Below are 19,305 nucleotides of genomic sequence, written 5' to 3'. Positions count from 1 at the left end.
AGGTAGGTTTAGATGGGTGGTATAAGTGAAATAACTTGATCTCTATGTAATTTCCTTGGCAACTGTCTTTCAAATGTGAAAATTTTTTCTTTTATGTCCTATTCTAAGTGAAATAGTCTGTTTGAAAATGGTGTGTGTGCAAGTTTAGTAAAATTAATCATACAGGACCCCTGAAGCAGAGAGACTATAACTCAGATTGAGTTTAGATTTTATTCTTTCAAGAGCACAGATCACTCTATTACAGCATTTCTCTTTGTTCTACATTTAGGGGTGGAGGGGTGGGGAACAGCTTTGATCGTATTAAGTATTTCCAGGCTTACGGTAGATGACATGGCTGGTATGTTAGAAAAGTGTAGCCTGAAAGTTGATAGCCTGTGCTTGATATAGGTCAAAGGTGACTTTTATGTTCTTGAAAAATGCGTAAAGGATGATATATTTTCTTAGTCCTCTGTATCATAAGCCCTTAGTCTTATATGTGTTTTACTTTTACCACATCTAGTTTATTATTGTTCTAACTCTTCAATAAGAAAATCGTATAGTATGTAATTATATTATCCAAAGACTATCGTAAATACTTCATCTTTGTATATATTGGGAAATGTCTGCCCATCAATGCTTTATAGTAAAAAGTAGCACTTTAACGTTGCCAGAGTCTAAGTGAAATGTATTTCCTCACTTGAGTTATAGAATTTTTGTATAATTCTCATAATGAACCGGTTAAATTTAAGCTCACTCTTTAACTCCATTTTATCAATTTATCTTAAGATGATAGGACAGATTTATATTTTGAATATTAATATTTTGATTTCATTTTTAAGATCCTTTTACGGGTATTATGAAAGAGTGAGAAATCCTGAGTGATACTGGCCTTAAAGAAAATGCTTTCCTTTTTTTTTTCCGGTTTTTATTTTTAAATTTTCAAGTTGATTTCCATATATTTAAGGATGCTTGGGGTAATTTAATAAATAGACTGAACAGACTCTAGGAAAAAAGAGATTAATAAGAGAAGAGCCTTTTCATATTTTGTTATTTAAGATTATGTGGCCGTATTGTACTGTTGGAAACATAAGAGGCTTGGGCATCTATGTGCAGAAAAGAAAAGGCAAAAAGGCAAAAATGTTAACCCTGTTTTCCCCACTATCAGAAAAGAGAAGGGGTTAATGCTTTATATCACATGTAGCTTTTGTGTAGCTGTATTATGTGCCATGTTATAAGATATTAATATGTGTTTATGATAAATAGGGGACTTAAAATCACTTTGAATATTATCTATTTTTTTGAACTTTGAAAAATAGCAAGGAATAATGGATTTCTGAGATTCCTTACTTATAAAGAACTTGGCCTGCACTCAGTTTTCTCATTGATATGACTCAATTGTGTCCTTTATGCCGAAAGGTAGAAAGTCTTAGAGGTAAAGGAAGGAAAGTTTTGGGAGGAGAGGATTCCTGTTCTCTTCACCTATCTCATCAGCCTCCATTTTCTAGGCCTTGAACTGAAGATGCTATAAAGTGTTCCAGGTATAAAAATTGCAGCAAGTACAGGCATGATGCTCTTTTCATTATTTCAGAGGATTATTTTATTATTAGAGACAACACAGAAATCCAAGTTTTAAAACTCAAGCTTAGAAACACATTTTGAATATTCACCTTCTTTGTATGGAATCTGGGAAAGAAGAGACAGGAACTAACATGATCATAAGGGCTACTCTGTGTCAGGAACTACGCTGGGGACTTTATGTTTACCTCATTTAATTCTCATAACCACTCTGTCATTTAGCTGTTACTAGCCTCCTTTTATAAGTAAGGAAAAATTGGTGCTGGGAAGTTAGGTAACTTGTTTAAGCCCCACCCTGCTAGTTAAATATTGAGGCCAGAACTGAACCCAGGTCTGTCTCCTAAGAGCAGGTTTTCTCTTTTCTATCATCCAAGGACAAGTAAACTAGTCTCCATAGCAGAGGGCCAGATTTCACTTATCCTTACTACTGGTTGTATCAAAGTACTCCGTTGGAAAGAAAATGTCACTGAGAAAAACACTAGGCCATTCTTACAAATAAATATGTTTTGCATGTATGATCAGACTTACAATTTTATGAATACTAATTGATATGGTCAGTCAAGCAGCTTTTTACTAGTTTCTATTTAAGATGAAGAACTTAAAACTATCCTAGATATGTTTTTAAATGCAGGAAATTAGAAGGCCTCTTCTAATAGAACCCGTAGTAGTGAAAATTGGTATAGCCATGGTTTTGGCACCTGCCTCCCCACATAATTTGTATTATCATAAGAATTAGAGCAGCAAGTAGCTAAAATTGCGTTGTAAATACTTCTAAGATTTATTTTTCAGATAAACATTTTCAGTTAATAAAAGCACAGAAACCAATATGAGAGTATATAGAGCTACATTTCTGTTCCGTTGGGGATTTACTGCTAATTAACATGAGAGAGGAAAGTATATAATTAATTAACTCGAATTTCCAGGCTGGCTATGGGCCCAGTAGGGTTAAATCTAACATTTGTATGATGAGGAAAACATGAAGTCATTTAAGCATTCTCTGAAGTCAGAATGCTAAAGACATTGGATGACAAGGAGTTTAGCTTAAATCTGCTTTGATTTTTTTTCCCTTTATCAAAAATGTATGAGACGATATTCTAGATATGAATCCAAGAAAGTCTTTTTTTCTTGATTCAAGTGAACACAAATACCAGGAAGTTAAGCCTCTGCCAGGAGAATATGTTGTCACGGGTCAGGTTTATTAATCTTTTAGAAGGAAATTTATGTTCCTTTCCACTAGCTCATGAACATATTGAAGAAAGGGATCAGGTGCTGTATTGTTAGGTCTAAATATTTTTAAAATGTAGATAGCGAAGAAGTGACACTCATTGATTTGTTCAGTACATTATCCTAGCATACAAGTTTCAAACCCAGTCCCTTAAAAATTCCATGGTTTATCTCTCAGGAAAAAAATTTGTGCTTATTATAAAAATGATACTGGTTACAATAAAGAACTGATAAAATACGCCCAGTGATGTTAAGATTAATTAAAATGTGTTTGACTTATCTAAGAAGAAATTCTCACACATGAAAATCACTATTACTCAACTATACTTTTTAGACAGCAGCAGTAGTAATTGATTTTAAGCTGCTTTGTACTGAAAGCTAGAATTCTTTTTCTTATCGTTGTTAGAAAGGAAATTTTACATTAATTCACCCCAAATCGCTCTCCGGAAATTCTTGGGAAAAGATATTGGTCCTTTTATTTATGAGTGTTGAAAATATGAACATATATTTATGCCTTTTACAGAAATTTCAGTTGTGTTTTTATCAGGCTAACTAATTAGATGAAAAGGATCTTTCATGGATAGCTTGTGTGTCCCTTAGTTAGTCCTACTTCAGACATTTTGCTTTATGATGCCTTTTGGTTTCAGTTCTTACAGTATTTAGTACTGGAGCTATATAAATATTCCTCCCCCCCCATAGGCTTGGAATTACCATAAAAACTTGAGTAGTAGGTTGGACTTTACGGCAAAATTTACTACATTTATGTAATATTAAAATACTGAAAACATTGAGATATTTATCAAATCTGTCATTTGTTTAAATATTCTTGGATATTAGGAGATTCTTAAATTAGACTGCTATTTCATGTACTTAAATTTTTAAATGTCTTTTTCTTTTGGGTTGTGCTGGTTTTAATTTTGATTAAAGAAAGAACCAGGAAAGTGGGAAGCCCTGAATTTCAGAAACTTTAAGATTTTGACATTTATGTTAAAGATATGCTTTTTCTCTAAGTTTATGCATAAGGTCAGTATGCATAGAAAACAGTGGATCCAAAATGATCAGAAAAATCAATAGGGAATAGTTTTTAGGAAATTTCTTTAACTTTTAGTTAAATTTAAATTTAACTAAATTTAAATTTAGTTAAATTTCTTAATCTAAAATTTCTTTAACTCTTACTTACTTAGCACTCTTATCTCAATGAGTCCAATTATTTAAAGCAGAAATTTTACTTACTCTTTTTTAAGCAGCCTCTTTTTAGTAAATTCAGGTCCCACAAAATGCAGCGGTAGAAGGAAACTGTTTATGTATATTATTGTGTATGAAACTTGCATAGGTTGACCAGCAGTAACTAAAAAATTCTTATAATAATTACCTAGTTTTTCTTTCTTAGTTTTTGAGTGTTGACCCTTAAATGTGCCTGCTTTTAAAATCAGTGGCCCAGAGGTTTAATTAGATTTTAAAGCTAGAATTTGAGTTGGGTTGGGGTTTTCTTTTTTTCCAGTGACCTGAACTGTTTTGTTTGTTTGTTAGTTGTCAGGTTTTAGATACTCAGCTAGATCTTGAAAAATTTTTATTGCTTAATACAAAATATAGTTACATAAAATGAGATAAATTAAGTGTATGCTCCTGAATATAGTATCACATTTTTATTTTAAAATTATGATGGTAGGGTAAATTAGCCAAATGATTTTGTTTTGCTTTATTATTTTGGTAAGTTGATAAAGATTATGCTGGAGATGATTTATGCTATTAGCATAAACTTTTCACACATTGGAGGTTTAATGTTAGCATTAAAGTGTTTAATGGTATTTAACATATTGGAACTTAAAGAGAACTGCTAGTCAAACCATCTTGACAAAAGCGCTAATAGAAGCCTAAACATAATGAAATATCGGTAATAATTTCTGTGTTAGAGCATGTTCAGGAAAATTTATAAGCTTCTCCGTCTTTCTTCTTTCCAAATTAGATAAAGGTGTTCCCAAAATGTTTAAGAGTTTTGGTTTTCGTTTCATAGCCTTTGGAGTTTATGAGACTCCTAGAATATTTCTTTCAAAATAATTTATCTAATTTTAAACTCGTGGGTAAGGAAGAGTGATTTCATCCTGTATTGTTCAATATGTGATTTCATCCTGTATTGTTCAATATAGTAACCTGTAGCCACAAATGACTATTTAAATTAATTAAATTAAAATTAAAAATTCAGTTTCTCACTTGTACTGTCCACATCTCAAGTGTTCAGTAGTCACATGTATCTCCTGTATTGTACAGACAAAGGTACATTACTGTCTTTTCAGATACAGAACATTTCCATTATTACAGAAACCTATTGGACAGTGCCCGTCTAAAGCATTCCTCTCATTTTCTGTGGAAGTGTATCTTAATTAAGATATCTAGCGAGCTATTGTCACATACTAAAGAAATTTCCCAATTCATTTCCTCATCATTTAGAACATTTAAAGATATCGGGTACCACACAGGCTTTGGATCTATTTTTAAAAACATAGGGAATGGCATCATCTTTTAATTCATCACTGGATGTGATAAGATAAAAAGAAAAAAATATCTTTTTAGCAGAAGCTTCTACTTTTTTTCATCTTTGCTGAACAACTGTCAGAAAATCATGCCTTTCTGCCTTGCAGAGATGTTTCCAATATTAATTACAGGAAGGATGCACTGAAATCAAGAGCACAGTGCACACCTCCAGCCTCTAAAGCTAAACAGAGTGGACTGCCCTGAATTGGGGTGATCCATATGACTAAACTGAATCACCCAAGCAGGAAAAAAAGGAATGTTTTTGCTAACTTGACTCCAATTGGTTTTATGAGCTAAAACATTCCAAGGATAATTGTGTAATCACTGTATAGAGTAATGTAAATATTCATCCCTGAAGTACTCTGTCACTCTTAAAAAGTAAGTTTGGGTTGATGGGATGAGGACAGTAGAGATATTACTGTGAATTTATTCTTTTCAAACATACTTAACAATGAAAGGAGAGGTATCTGTTAGATTTTCAGTTATATTCGTTTAAGTTGAGGTAAATGTTATGGTTCTGTTCACCCAACACTCAAAATTTCTCTCTTTTCCATTCCTGGAGGAGAAAAATTAAGTACTTGAGAAAGAAGGACATTCCCACATGATACCTACTTTGAACCTGACATTCTGAAATGGAGGCTAGAATTCTAAAGAAAATTTCTAATTACCACATTTCAATAGAACATCTTAAATTACTTAATTGTACTTTTTCTGTTTCTTTTTAAAATAGTGTGACTCCTGGTAGATTTTAATCACCTTAAGCACACATATTCCTTTCTCTTAATTTTGTTTGTTATGATACAAAATCATATTTAAGATTTAAATGTGTGATTAGATCATTAACTAGGAAAAAACTGGCATCTATGTGCAGGTGATCAGATGACATAAGCAGTCTGGTTTTAATTTGTGGCCAGTACTGATTGTAACTAAAAGAGACTTGCTCTTTTTGTGGAATTGGCTGACTATTTTCCTACATCTGGAGTTAATAAAGTCTTTGAGACCACATCAGTTGTGCTTTGCCGCAAGAACTCTTTGATCTGAAAAATCGCAACTGGCACAACTGCTGCTTCATAACATTGCATCTATGTTTTTGCAAGCTATGGTTAAGATACCAAAAGTAAAGTTTTTTGTCGTGTGTTAGAAATGCTGTTAGATGGGCCTCTTTGAGAACCATGGTTTTCAAAACATTTTTTTATCATGATAAAAACTTTGAACTTATGTTAGTAAATAAATGATAAACTTATAGTAATTTAGAGTTTTTACCATTTTCATTTATAAGATCTATTCTTTAAAAGTCCATTTATCTTTTTCAAAGTCTATTTATAGAGACTAACATTAAAAACAACTTTGCCCTAAAATGAGCCCTGTGTTCTCAATACAGCTTCAAAATTTTTACATACGAGTAGGCAAGCAGGCAAGCCTCTTCTTCATGTGTTTTATCTTGGTTTTCTTGCTTTCCATGATAGTCATCAATTAACCATTATCTGATCAGCATATTCTCCTTTATTTACAGCGATTTGTAAATCAGTAAAGTCAGCAAAAGTTCTTTTGTAAATCAGCAGAAGTTCTTTGCTTTTATAATTGCATACATTTAAAAATTTTTAAAGTGTAAGTTTATCTTGTATGGAATATAGTGAATTGAATAGAAATAAGGATAAAGAAATATATATTGGGAGATTATATATAAATTTTAACTGACAAATTATGTAGATTTTTTGTGTGAAATGACACATCAAAACTGGAGTTTTTCATAAGTATCATTGGGAGGTTTACATACTGTTTCAATCTAAAAGCTAGATAGAATTAGAGAACTTTATATTGTATACTTTCAGATCAGTGATGGTATACATAGTAAATAAGCATTTGTGACAAAAACATGTTCTAATGCTGTCTTCTAAATTTTATTCTCATTTGTATTTTCTTTCTACATCTCGTTTTTGTTGTTTGTGGTTTCAGCATAGTTTGGGAAAAATCTGTATATTATAAAGGGGACAGAGGACATCTAGCTAAAGCTAAATTTTGATGCTGAAACTTGATTAAAAGAAAAAAGTACAAAATTCCTTTCCTGAAAACTTTTCCTGCCTATCAGCCTATCTAATACATTGCAAACACATTTGTGTATATCCAGTTCTTTCATTCTGTCTTTATGTCATAGCACCGAACTAGAAAAATATGTTTAATATGTATAATGCATAATCTCCTATCTAGGATCCTTCTGGGTAATTCTTAGGAATATATCTTGTCCCAAACTTTTCAGGTACCACAAGTGTGTGTTTTCTGCTCTGGGATATAAGAAGTAGGAAACTAACCTGAAAGGCAGTCCATTAAAAAGACACACCTGTGCTTATAGTAGCATGGCTAGCAAGAAGACTAAAAATTGACTTTTTAACCTTTTATCTAGGGTGAACTGTATATAAGTAGGATGATGTCAGACAAAAACTATAAGAAATAGCAGTTTGAGTACTAAACAGGCACAATATGTAGCAGTGTAACTGCTCTTAATAAGAATTAGAAAGATATTATTAGCTAATACGTAGTGAGTGGTTACCATGCTAAACATTTTCGAGCCTTCTGTGCGCCTTAGCCATCTTGAGGAATCCAGGTTGTTTTTGTGGGTTTTGTTTGTTTTTTTGTTTGTTTTGGGGGGAGGTTGTTTTGTTTTGTTTTGGCCGCACGGCTTGTGGGATCTTAGTTCCCCAACCAGGGATCAAACCTGTTTCTTCATCATTAAGAGGGCAGGGTCCTAACCATTGGACCGCCAGGGAATTCCCTAAACATTTTGTGTGTATTATCTCATCTAATCTTCCCATCAACCCCTGCCCCCCCATGCAGGTAATGTTAGCACCATCTTACAAATGAGGAAATTGAGCCTCAGAAGGTTAGGTAATTTGCCAGGAATCTTTACAGTTAGTTAATGCCTCAGAGAAAGAATAAATGACAGTTTGTGTAAATAAAAAATTGGCTCCTATTTTAATCTGTGTGTGCTTCCTCCACTTTTTTATTAGTGCATAGGAATGTATACTTGATAAAAATATCAAACTGTGTGGAAAGGCATAAAGCAAACGTCTTCCTCCCCAGTTATAAGTCCAGAGGTGTAACCATTAAGTTTCTTACGTGTAATTCCAGAAATCTTCTGTGCTTATGCAAAAAATATGTGGATGCTTTTTTTTACGCATCCTCCCATAATTTTATTGAGCTAGTTACTTTTTTCCACGTTAAGTGAACACTTTGAATTTTTATTTTGGATTAAAATTTAATAGTTGTACCCTTATCAGACTAAACAAAAGAAATACGTTTCATACACTGCTCACAGTAGGACACCTTTCCATTCTTCCTGACTCGTGGTTTACTTTTACTTTAACAGACCATGTATCACCTTAAGTGTTACTTACTTGTCTTCCTTCTTGGTTTCAGTAGTCATCATGAGAATGGTTTGATCATGTTTTGATTATTACAGTTATTTGGATGCCCATTTAGTTTTCCAGAGAAATGACAGAGTTGGCCATTTGCCAATTCAAAATGTTCATACTTTGTTTATCTGAAGCAAAGGTTTACCACAGGAAATTAATACTGCTCTGACAGATTAAATGAGCCTTTCCTGAAAGCTGTGCCAGACTTGAAAATCTACTTGAAATTAAAGAATTAAAACCCCTGAGCAGAACTTGGTTTAATTTTGCCAACCCTACTAAGTTAAGGAAGTTTCTGAACAATTGTGTTGTGCCTTTCACAGTTAACTTTTAATAGTCATAAAGAATAGTAACATTTAGTCTAACTCATTTTGATTTTGATAAATCTTGTAACAGTGAAAAGAATGGATTTTATGAACAAATTCATAAAATAAAACAAATTTTATTTCATGCTGTATTCAAAAGACATTAGTTTCCACTATCACATTTTGAATCGTGAGCCTATATGGATTTGTGTTTTGTAAGCAAAGTCAACATTTGTGACTTTATTCAACCACCTGATGTAATTGTCACACAAAGATGCATTACAGGGATATTTAGAATAGTTTTTTCTCTAGTAATCAGCTAAAAACAAACAGGTAGATAATATCCAAGTTAGACGTTGTTTATGAGGATTTAGGCCGTTTGTTTGGATTTGTGGTAGGCCTTTTTAGATATTGGATAGGCCTTTTTAGGCCCTTCAGGAAATGTAACACATTTTACATAAGTGGTATGACAGTCATTTACATTTTAATTAAATTTCCTGTTTAATTTTAAGGTATATGCACCATCCCCAAATTCAGATGACTTCAACCGTGAATCTCCTAGTTATCCATCTCCCAAGCCACCAACCAGTATGTTTGCAAGCACTTTCTTTATGCAAGGTAAGTACTGCCAAATAGTTGTCAAGTACTACAACAGTTCTCTCTTGTATATTAGCTAATATTTTAAAGTTGTGAGGAAAGAGAATATCTGTATAGAAGTTCAGACATTTTTTATCTAGATATGTTTGGCTGAAGCAAATTAAAATTTAGTTTTAAAGTTTCCTATTGCTAATTATTGCTGACTGCAATGTAGTTGGATTACTCAGCGAAGCATCGGAGTGCCCATCTAATATTGATTGAATTTATAAAGGACTTCAGTTGAGAAAAGTGAGTAAAGCTGCTCTTTCTCATTTTAGGATTTAAATGTATAAAAGCTATTAACAATTTTAGTTTCTTGTTTAAATTACAGATTCATATCACCCCTAGAATTATCAGTGCAAATAAAAAGTGAATATCATAGAACAGAATAAGACTTTAAGAGAGAAAAAGTGTTGCACTTCCTTTCATTCTTGTTAGCAAATCATTTTTATTTGGTCTTCTGTGGTTTTGGACTATGGGAGCAATAAATTACTACATAAATGGTTCCTTGACTTTACATTGGTGAGTGAAGTCATTGCTAACACATTTCTTTTGAAGGCTGACTATAATATAGTCATTATCCATTACTTAGGTTCTCTGTAAGAGAAACTTCTTTATTCTAGTTTAAGAATGTTTGGTATAATATACATTGCTTATAGATTAAGAACTTTTTGTATATGGGTATACCATTTAACCAAAAGTTAAATCCAACCTATCTCCAGATTTGGAATTTTTATTGTCCTCCCTGATATGAATTTAGGTCTTGTGAGGATTTTTATAATGACCTGCCTACTACAGTTTCAATTACTTTTTCTCCCTCTAACTATAAAGCTTTTTTCCTTCATTTAACATAGTAACTATACAGTTTGGAGGGAAGAAAACTAGATGTAAGACTAGGTTGGAAAGGGGAAGAAAAACCTATCTGGAGGGTACCCTTTGAATTTTTATAGCATCATCAAAATAAAAGAAAAATATTGGCTAAGGAAAATTTTATATTTCTCTTTTTGTCTTAGATGGGACCCACAATTCTTCTGACCTTTGGAGTTCATCAAATGGGATGAGCCAGCCTGGTTTTGGTGGAATTCTGGGGACCTCCACTTCCCACATGTCTCAATCCAGTAGTTATGGCAGCCTTCATTCACATGACCGCTTGGTAGGCTGTAACACATGACTAGGGTGCAGCAACACTTTGTCCTCACTTGTGTTTCTTTTGGATTACAAGTGTAAGATTTGATTCTGCCAAAACTTCTGAATTTTGAAATACTTCTAGGCTTACTTCATGCCTTTTGAAAAAGTAAATGACAAGAGTAGTGCTCTTCAGCTGCTAATTTATGATGTTCTTTTTAACCTGTTATAGTAGTTGCCCAGTTATATGTGCATATTATTCAGAAAATATATTTAATAGATCATGTCTCTTTCCCCCTTTCTTTAGAGTTATCCTCCACACTCAGTTTCACCAACAGACATAAACACAAGTCTTCCACCAATGTCCAGCTTCCACCGTGCCAGTACCAGCAGTTCACCTTATGTTGCTGCCTCACACACCCCTCCCATCAATGGATCAGATAGCATCCTAGGTGAGCTTTTTTAGGTTGGAAAAACTCCCTAAAACTGAATTTGGCGATTTATAGTGAATCTCATATTTTTGAATACATATATATATATTTTTGTTCTTTTCATATTTTTTTCCAGCTTTATCGAGATACACCATTGACATATAGTGCTGTATAAGTGTAAGGTGTACAGTGTAATGATTTGACTTAAATACATCATGAAATGATTATCACAATAAGTTTAGTGAGCATTCATTATCTTATACAGACACAAAATTAAAGCAATAGAAAATTTTTTTTTCTTTGTGATAACCCTTGATTACTCTCTTAACTTTCCTAAATGACATACAGCAGTGTTAGTTATATTTATCATGTACATCCCCAGTACTTACTTATAACTGGAAATTTGTACCTTTTGACTCAACGTATTTTTTAGTATTGAGTTTAAAAATGAAAGAAAGGAGGAAAAGAAACTTTCTGATTTTCATTAATGTACAAACTGGTAAGGAACCCACCTTTACTTTAGCTTACTAAATACAACACATGCAGAGTATTTGCAGGTTTATTGTGACAGATGTGCAACAACAATGGAGAACACCATTGAAATAATGGCAGAGTGCTAAAAAAGCATGCCTCCTTGCCTGCTAAACTTCTTAATTTGTTTTCCTCTTTGAAATATTCAGGAACCAGAGGAAATGCTGCTGGAAGCTCACAGACAGGTGATGCACTTGGAAAAGCTTTGGCATCTGTAAGTATTGAATTTACATATTTTGCTGAATGATTTTTACACTGCTGAATGCAGTGGTTAGATTTTGTGGGCAGTATGCGTCATAGTTAAAGGGTGTAGTTATAACAGGACCACTTCATTACTCATTTAGAGCTATTTTCGGTTTGTATTGATTTGTACTGCCCTTAAAATAATTCACAAGAACACTTTCCCACCCTATTCCCACAAGAACTGTCCTTCTACTTTCCATTTAAATATCTGTTTTTGTCTTAATGCAACAGATGTAGGGAAAAGAAAAAGAAATTTGGGCATTTTGAAATCTAAAGCACAGATTACTGAGGTTAATAGTTAAATCTGTTTATTAGTTTTAAACATATACTTTGTGAGTTGCCCATTAAAATAAGTCAAGTGGAACCAAGAAACATAACTCAGTTATTCTTCTGATCCAGAGAAGGAAGTGCTTTTATAAGGATTTTTTTCTAACATGGAAGGTATTTTATATATTTTTTTTAAAGGAAAGAATAAGCATCTGCTGCTGATTCATTTAAGACATAGGAGATGAGAGCCTTTCCAAAAAGGAAAAAAACAGATTCATTGAAGAACCCACGCTAAAATGAGTAAAACTAATTTGAAGGAATCCCATAGTATTTTCCTCAGCAAGTAGTTTACATCACACCAGAATGTTAATGACAAAGCAATGAATTGCTTTAATAAAGGCAGTGATCGGTTTTAATATATATGATCCTTAAAACATTGAAACGAAATCCACTCTTTTGGGAGAACATTTACCGGTAGTCCATAAAGATTCCAAATCTAATTATTTAAGAGGTACTTCTGCTTTGTATTTTCTAAAGTTTCTCCTTAGGCTTTTTCTTCCTTCCTTTTTTCCTCCTGAGTGATATGCCTCTCAGAATTTTTAGAGTTGTCTTACTTATGTCTTACTATGAAGTGCAGTTAACTCTGTCAAACACATTTGCTGCTGTTCATGGGAAAGGCAGACCACTTAATGTGTGAGTAGTAGGAAGCAGCTGTTGAAATTTAAAGAGATAAACCTCTTTGTGAATGGTTTCTGTAAATAAATGTTACTCTAGAGCAGTACACGTTTCTTGAGAAATGAAGCCAAGTCAAATTCATCTACCACATAGTGGTGGCTCACACAAAATAGAGCTCAGTAAATGTTTGTTGAATTCAGTCTTGCATCACATGACAAAAATGATGATGATGATAACAAAACCCACAAAAATATCATCTGTAATTTGTATGCTTACTAGGTGCTAGGCACTATACTAAGCATTTACATGCGTCGTTTCATTTAATCCTCAAGAAAGCCCTGTGAGGTTGGCATTATTATTCCCACGTTACAGATGAGGAACTAAGGTTTAAAAGGTTAAGTAACTTTGGCTCAGAAAGATTAAGTAACTTGCCCTAGGGATCACCAGGCTAGGAAAGGTAAAGCCTAGATATTAGATTAGATCTGATCTAACTAGCTTCACTTCCAGAAAGACAGTGGTACAGTGACTGTTATTTTACAAGGTGTTGATGAGGATTAAAGGGAGTGGTCTCACTTATTCTGGACTCACTCCACATGATGTAAACGACCTACTTTGGAAGAAAATTATTCTATAATATTAAATGAGTGCCTCCCAGGTATTTGATTGACTTGCCAGTTCCTTCTGCTGATTCTGTAAGAATCCAGTAGCAGATACTTCACAGGTAGAAAGACAAGTAACATTTGAACTTTCGATACTAAGCAACTTAAAAAAGTATAACCTGCATTTCAGGGGCTTTTTTCTCAAAAGTTTTTGTTTATTTTATTCAAGGAAGACTTCCATAAAGGATCCTTGGCAGATAGGCAGGCAGGAATTTGTGATGTTGTCAGTGGTCCTCCAAGCTCCTTTTCAGTTACCGTTCAAGTCCTTGACTATTCTGCCATATTACGACCAACATACTAGCTAAACCAATTGGCATTTGGAAAAGAAGATCTAAATTCAGTGTGAGTGGAAGCCAGGGGAGAATGTTTAATCTAGTTAGTGGGTGGGCTTTGGTTGTCATGGAAACTCAGCTCTGTCATCCTGTGTTGTTACTAGGCAGGAGCAGCCAGGTCATTCCATAAATCATTTCTGTCATAGCTGATGGTGATGCATTCCATCTGCTCCATCACTGCATGCCATAGTCTGCACACTTCAGATCCCTTCCTTCAATCCATCTCCTGCCCCACTCTGCACCAGACACCTCCCCCAAACACATTCTTTCTCTAACTTCCATTACAAACTCACATTCACTTTAGTGCTCTTAGAATGTCCTGAAAAACAGACAAAAAATTACATTGGGGATAGGAAGGATTAGAAGAGATGAGGAGAAGGAATTTTATGAGGATTACATTTGAGAGTCTGACATGCGTCTCAGAATTTGATGTTAGGTATTACAGATCTTTGGAAATGGTGACCATGAGTATTTGAAATTTTAAGTTCTATAGAATGTGACATTTTAAATACAGCATCTAGGTTTAGATGGAGAAATGCCATGCTATTGTCATTAGAAGTTATTTCTAATAGCTCCCCAAATGTCTGATATATGTCTTAGATGGTCTTTCATGTGTGAAACAGAGGTTACAACCTTTGTTCTTCAGTTTATGTATTAAAAAGCACACAGAATACTGGGTGATTAAACATGTAAGGCCAGATAATACATTTGCAAAGGTTCCTTTATTTTAGGTTTAAGCCTGGATAATTGTGGTCTTAATCTCAGGATAGCTAGAAAGAGAATTGTACATGAAAGTATTTACACAAAGTTCCCAAAGCCCTATGGATTATGCATTAGTTTAGATAATAAACTGGGGTAGATAGAGGGAAAGGAGAATCTGGATATTCGTGCCATTTCTGTGTTTCCCTGAACGTCTGCCAGACAATAACCCTTTAAGATTGTGCCCGTGGAGAGTTATATAGAGAAGAAACATCTGGTTTATTTCAGTGCCTAATACCATATCAAAACACTTGGTCTTTAATTTAGAGGAGATCAAACAAGAAGACTGTTGAACTTTGTTGATTATATCAGACTTCTTTGTGATAATTTATGTTTTGATTTCTACCTCAGAGCAAAGGAAAGGGAGAGAGTATGTGTATGTGTGTGTATTGTGTATGTGTATGTGTGTGTATGTTTTAATCTAGATAGTTAAATGGTCAGTAGTCTCTAACAAAAGAAAAGAAAATTCAGGGAAGTTGATGTTTAAAAGTAATTCATGAAATAAGTTTCTTTGTTCCTTAGACTCAATAACATTAGCATAATAAAGATTAACTGAAATGTGCACTGTAGTGTTTAAAAAATTGGGCTTGCAGTTCCAAGGTTGGGCTTGGGAGCACTCCATTGTTTCTTTTTTGTCTGAAGCCCTTTTCATTAGCTTCTGGCTTATTGGCACCCTGCTGATTGGAATAGACCATGACTGATAGGAGGAGGAGCCTCATTTGTTGCAGTAAAATGAGGCATATTACCGTTTAAGCCTGGCAGAAGGTATTGGGAGTTATTCATCATTGGTCACTTAACAGTATGAGGACCATGGACTGCATGTAGAATGAGTTCTTACTTTGTGTTTAGGCTCTAGATTCTAAATCACTCCCATCCCCATTTTTTAAGTAACTGATTTTTTTTCCTTCTCTTTTTTTTCTTTGGAACATCTATGTTAGGGGTTCTTTAAGGTCAGAAAGTACAAAAAGTAATGTATTCCTGATTTAGAATGCTCTTTGTCAAATAAAGCCTTATGTTTAGAATTTCTTAAAGTAGCACAACAGTTTCTATAGAATAAGTATAGTTTGTATGTCATTTGGTAATAGAATAAATTTGCAGAAGTGAAGTTTAATGACATGATCTGTGATCTAAAAGGCTGTATTATTCTGCTGTTTTAATGTTGTTGCTCCCTTCCCACATACATGTTCTTTTTATGAAAGTAAAAGGGACAAGAAAAAGTCCTGTGATTTGCCAGGCTATCTGTCAGTTCAGGAAAAGTATTAGTAACAATTCTGTCTGTCATCACTTTAATTTAGGGCAAAATAGAACCAGGGAATGTGATGAGTGAGTGGAGAAAATACCTTTTATTATACAAATGGAGAAGGTGCTTTTTATAAAAACACCAGAAATTATATGTTGATATGCTTTTGGTACTGCTTCTCCTGTTTTCACAGTGATTTTTAGGAGCCCACACCCACTTTATACATGACATCATTTTGCTTAGTCATTGCAAGGTAGTCATTGGAAAATGACTCTAAAGTATAAACTTCCTCTTTGAGATAAGGAAGTTGTCACCAGTCCTTCACGTGCTTAGGGATTATTTCGCTGTAATGGCAGAGTTATCAGGGAAAATAAGGGTTGATAGCCTGCTTATATCCTCAAAAGCCCATACCTGCCTAATGTTGTGGTATGGACAGCTTAGTACATCAACACTAATTCTCAGAAATATTGGAACCTTACCATATTGTTGTTCTCAAAGCTTATACCGTAAAATTGATTTGTAAATGAATTCATCTTTATAATAGTATCTTTTTCTCCCCTGGGTATTACTGTTACTGAACCCCACTTTATAAATGCTGAGATAAACTGCTACTTACTGAATTCTGCTTTTTTATCAAAAAATATTGTAGCGAATTTCATGTGCAATTTAATCGCTCAAGTTTTTTTTTTTTTAATATTCAGCACCTACTTGTGCAAAACAGTGACAATGATGAATTCAGTGTTGAAGAGTATAAGGTCCCTGCTTTCAAAGAGCTTACAGTCAAGGAGAGAAGATAGAAAAATGGTAACATAGAGCATAGTGTGAAGTAAAATACCAAAGAGAAGTAACAGGTTACACTAAGAATATAAGGGAAGTGAAAATGAGTGTAAGTGGGGAGGTTACATTTGAGCTGGGCTTTGATGTGTTACAGAATTCCATCAGGGAGAAGTTAAGAAACAAGGCTTTTGCAAGGACAAGCTGTGTTCAGAAAATGAAAAAAATATTTTGTTTGATATAATGCTTTATGTAGGTTATAAGGTAGAAAGATATTTTTGTAACCAGATAATGGAATACGTCAAATGTCATTCTGTTTTATTTAGTAGACAACAGGAAGTGCTATATGGCATTTGTTCAAAACTGGTTGAGGACAATAGCTCAGTCAATTATGTATGGGATGAAAGGAGCGGGGAGTAACTAAAAATATAAAGACTTAAATAGTCCAGCCATAAGTTCTAGTAAAAGTTTAAGGTAGTGTAATGGCAGTGAGAATGATGTATGCCCATCCCATAAACATTATAGAGAATTGTGAGCATTGGTGTCTATGGTGGGAAGAGTGGAGGAGCAGGAGAAAGGAGGGGAGAGTGAGAGTGGTTTTGGTGACCAGGAGAATACTGGTGCTAACTGAGATAGAGGAAACAGAACAGTAGAGATGGGAAGGGTGGGAAGCTTGGGGCAATGATGCAAAGTTTGGGTTTGGACATACTGAGCTTGAGATGAAAGAAAGATATGCTCAGATGGAGAGGTCCAGCAACCAGTAGGAGGATAGCGGTGTCAACTTAGGAGTCATTCACATGGATGTCATAGTTGATACTTTATAAAGAATGGTATTACAAAGAGAGGAAACACAGGTAAATAGAAAAGAAAACTGAGACTGGAGCTCTTGGAAAACCTACATTAAGTGAACTGTATAAGAGAGTAAAAGAGAGAAGGAGCCTGGGTAAAAATTATACATCCAAGGATTTAAAAGGGATACCCAAATGCTAACTTCTTTCAAGGAAGATATCATTCATTCTTTAAGCAAGTATTTATTTACCAGCACTGTTGTAGAATCGGAAGCTACTGCAGATGCTGTGTAATTCACATTGGTCTGAATAAGACCAAGTCCTTGCTCTTCTGGAACATGCATTTCATTAGGGAAAAGGGTGAAAGAGACATATGATAAACAAGTAAACAAATTTAGGCAATTAGGGATTAATGTAAGCAGTATGAAGAAAACAAAGCGGGAGGTATGATACACAGGGAATGCTGTTTCTCCAGTGCTTTCATGCGATTAATTCATATGGTCAAGGAAATTGAAAGTCAGCAAGTTAGTCTAGTTTATGATAATCAAAGTTTTGCATGGAAATGGAACTTCTTTCACTCCTCAGCCACCCACCATCAGTGTTATCAACCCTTCCCTCCCTTACCAGTATTATAGTCAAGACATATTTCATATGTTAGCATCAGTTGTTCATAAAAGTTATAATTATTTGAATCATAAACATGAGAAATAGTGATTTACAAAAATAAAAGGGTATGTTGAGATATGTTTTTGTTGAAGTTCGGTGACGTTATCTAACTTACTTATGGTTGAAATAAATCACTGTATGTATGCAAGCCATTAGGAACCAAAATGTGACCTTTAGCTAATTTTCACAGGTGTGAAAAGTGACAACTTTTAAAAGGTAACAACTTTGACAACTTTAAGACCAACAACACTGATGTTATAGCATACTACTTCCCTATTACTAAGTCTTCCCATAAAGTTTTTTGAAGTCTTCTTGATAACTGTGCTTTTCTAAAATGACTCTCCAACCTGGGAATTCCCTGGCGGTCCAGTGGTTGGGACTCGGCACTTCCACTGCTGGGGGTCTGGGTTCAGTCCCTGGTCGGAGAAGTATAATCCCGCAAGCTGCCTGGCGTGGCAAAAAAAATTTTTAATAAAATGAAATGACTTTCCAACCTGAATATACAACTTTTAGATCTGGCTCTTTGGAAAGAGTTGGTGTGTAAAGGGATTTCCAGTTACCATTTAGTAACATCATACAAATTGGTATAGATATACTCATTTGTAGTCAATGCTTACAATTTAATTGGTGCTATCTTCTTTTTTAAAAAAAAAATGAAAGCTGTTAATGTTTGATGATTGTGACCTGTGGAATTTTGTTTTACGTGAGCCTGTCCTAGTATCTGACTTTTTCAACGTATTATACTGTCTGTAAAACCAGTGCTGAGACCCCATATATGCCATAATTTGGGCCTCTTTAAATTTATTAGAGCTCTAAACTTACTCAGAGCAAGATTATTTCTATTGGATGACACTTTGCACCCACAAGTAGTTTTCCTATTTAAAATATTTGACCACAGTTTCTCCAAATAAGTTGATTTGTCTGCCCTGAGTGCTGAGATGTGAAGATGATTTATGATGCCTGTTATAGGAATGGGATTGTCCTAGAGAGGAGTTCCTAGGAACCGTTGGTGCGTGGATTAAAGAGACTTTTTAAATGTTTAATGGTTAATTATGTAAACTTGAATGAATTTCTGTCACTATTTTTTTTAGCAATATGAAATAAATATAAAGTGTTGCAACAAAACCTTTAGCCAAAATACCAAAATTTATGCATCC

General features: G+C 34.1%; 1 protein-coding gene across 11 annotated transcripts in view; it reads left to right on the top strand.

Annotated features, from left to right (window-relative positions):
- The window catches only part of TCF12 (transcription factor 12), a 383,172-nt gene that overhangs the window by 323,680 nt on the left and 40,187 nt on the right, over positions 1-19,305 (top strand). For 9 of the 11 annotated variants that reach the window (XM_079912043.1, XM_079912042.1, XM_079912040.1 and 6 more), the window contains 4 exons: positions 9,535-9,640; positions 10,672-10,811; positions 11,091-11,235; positions 11,895-11,959. In XM_079912043.1, coding sequence (XP_079768169.1) covers positions 9,535-9,640; positions 10,672-10,811; positions 11,091-11,235; positions 11,895-11,959 — 456 coding nt within the window. The remainder of the gene's footprint in view (positions 1-9,534; positions 9,641-10,671; positions 10,812-11,090; positions 11,236-11,894; positions 11,960-19,305) is intronic. The other 2 variants (XM_079912044.1, XM_079912046.1) reach the window with 1 other exon arrangement.

This window comes from Stenella coeruleoalba, assembly GCF_951394435.1.
Source record: "Stenella coeruleoalba genome assembly, chromosome: 2".
NCBI classification, from domain to species: domain Eukaryota; kingdom Metazoa; phylum Chordata; class Mammalia; order Artiodactyla; family Delphinidae; genus Stenella; species Stenella coeruleoalba.
The sequence above is the reverse complement of the archived record's forward strand: the minus strand, read 5'-3'. Positions and strand labels throughout refer to the sequence as shown.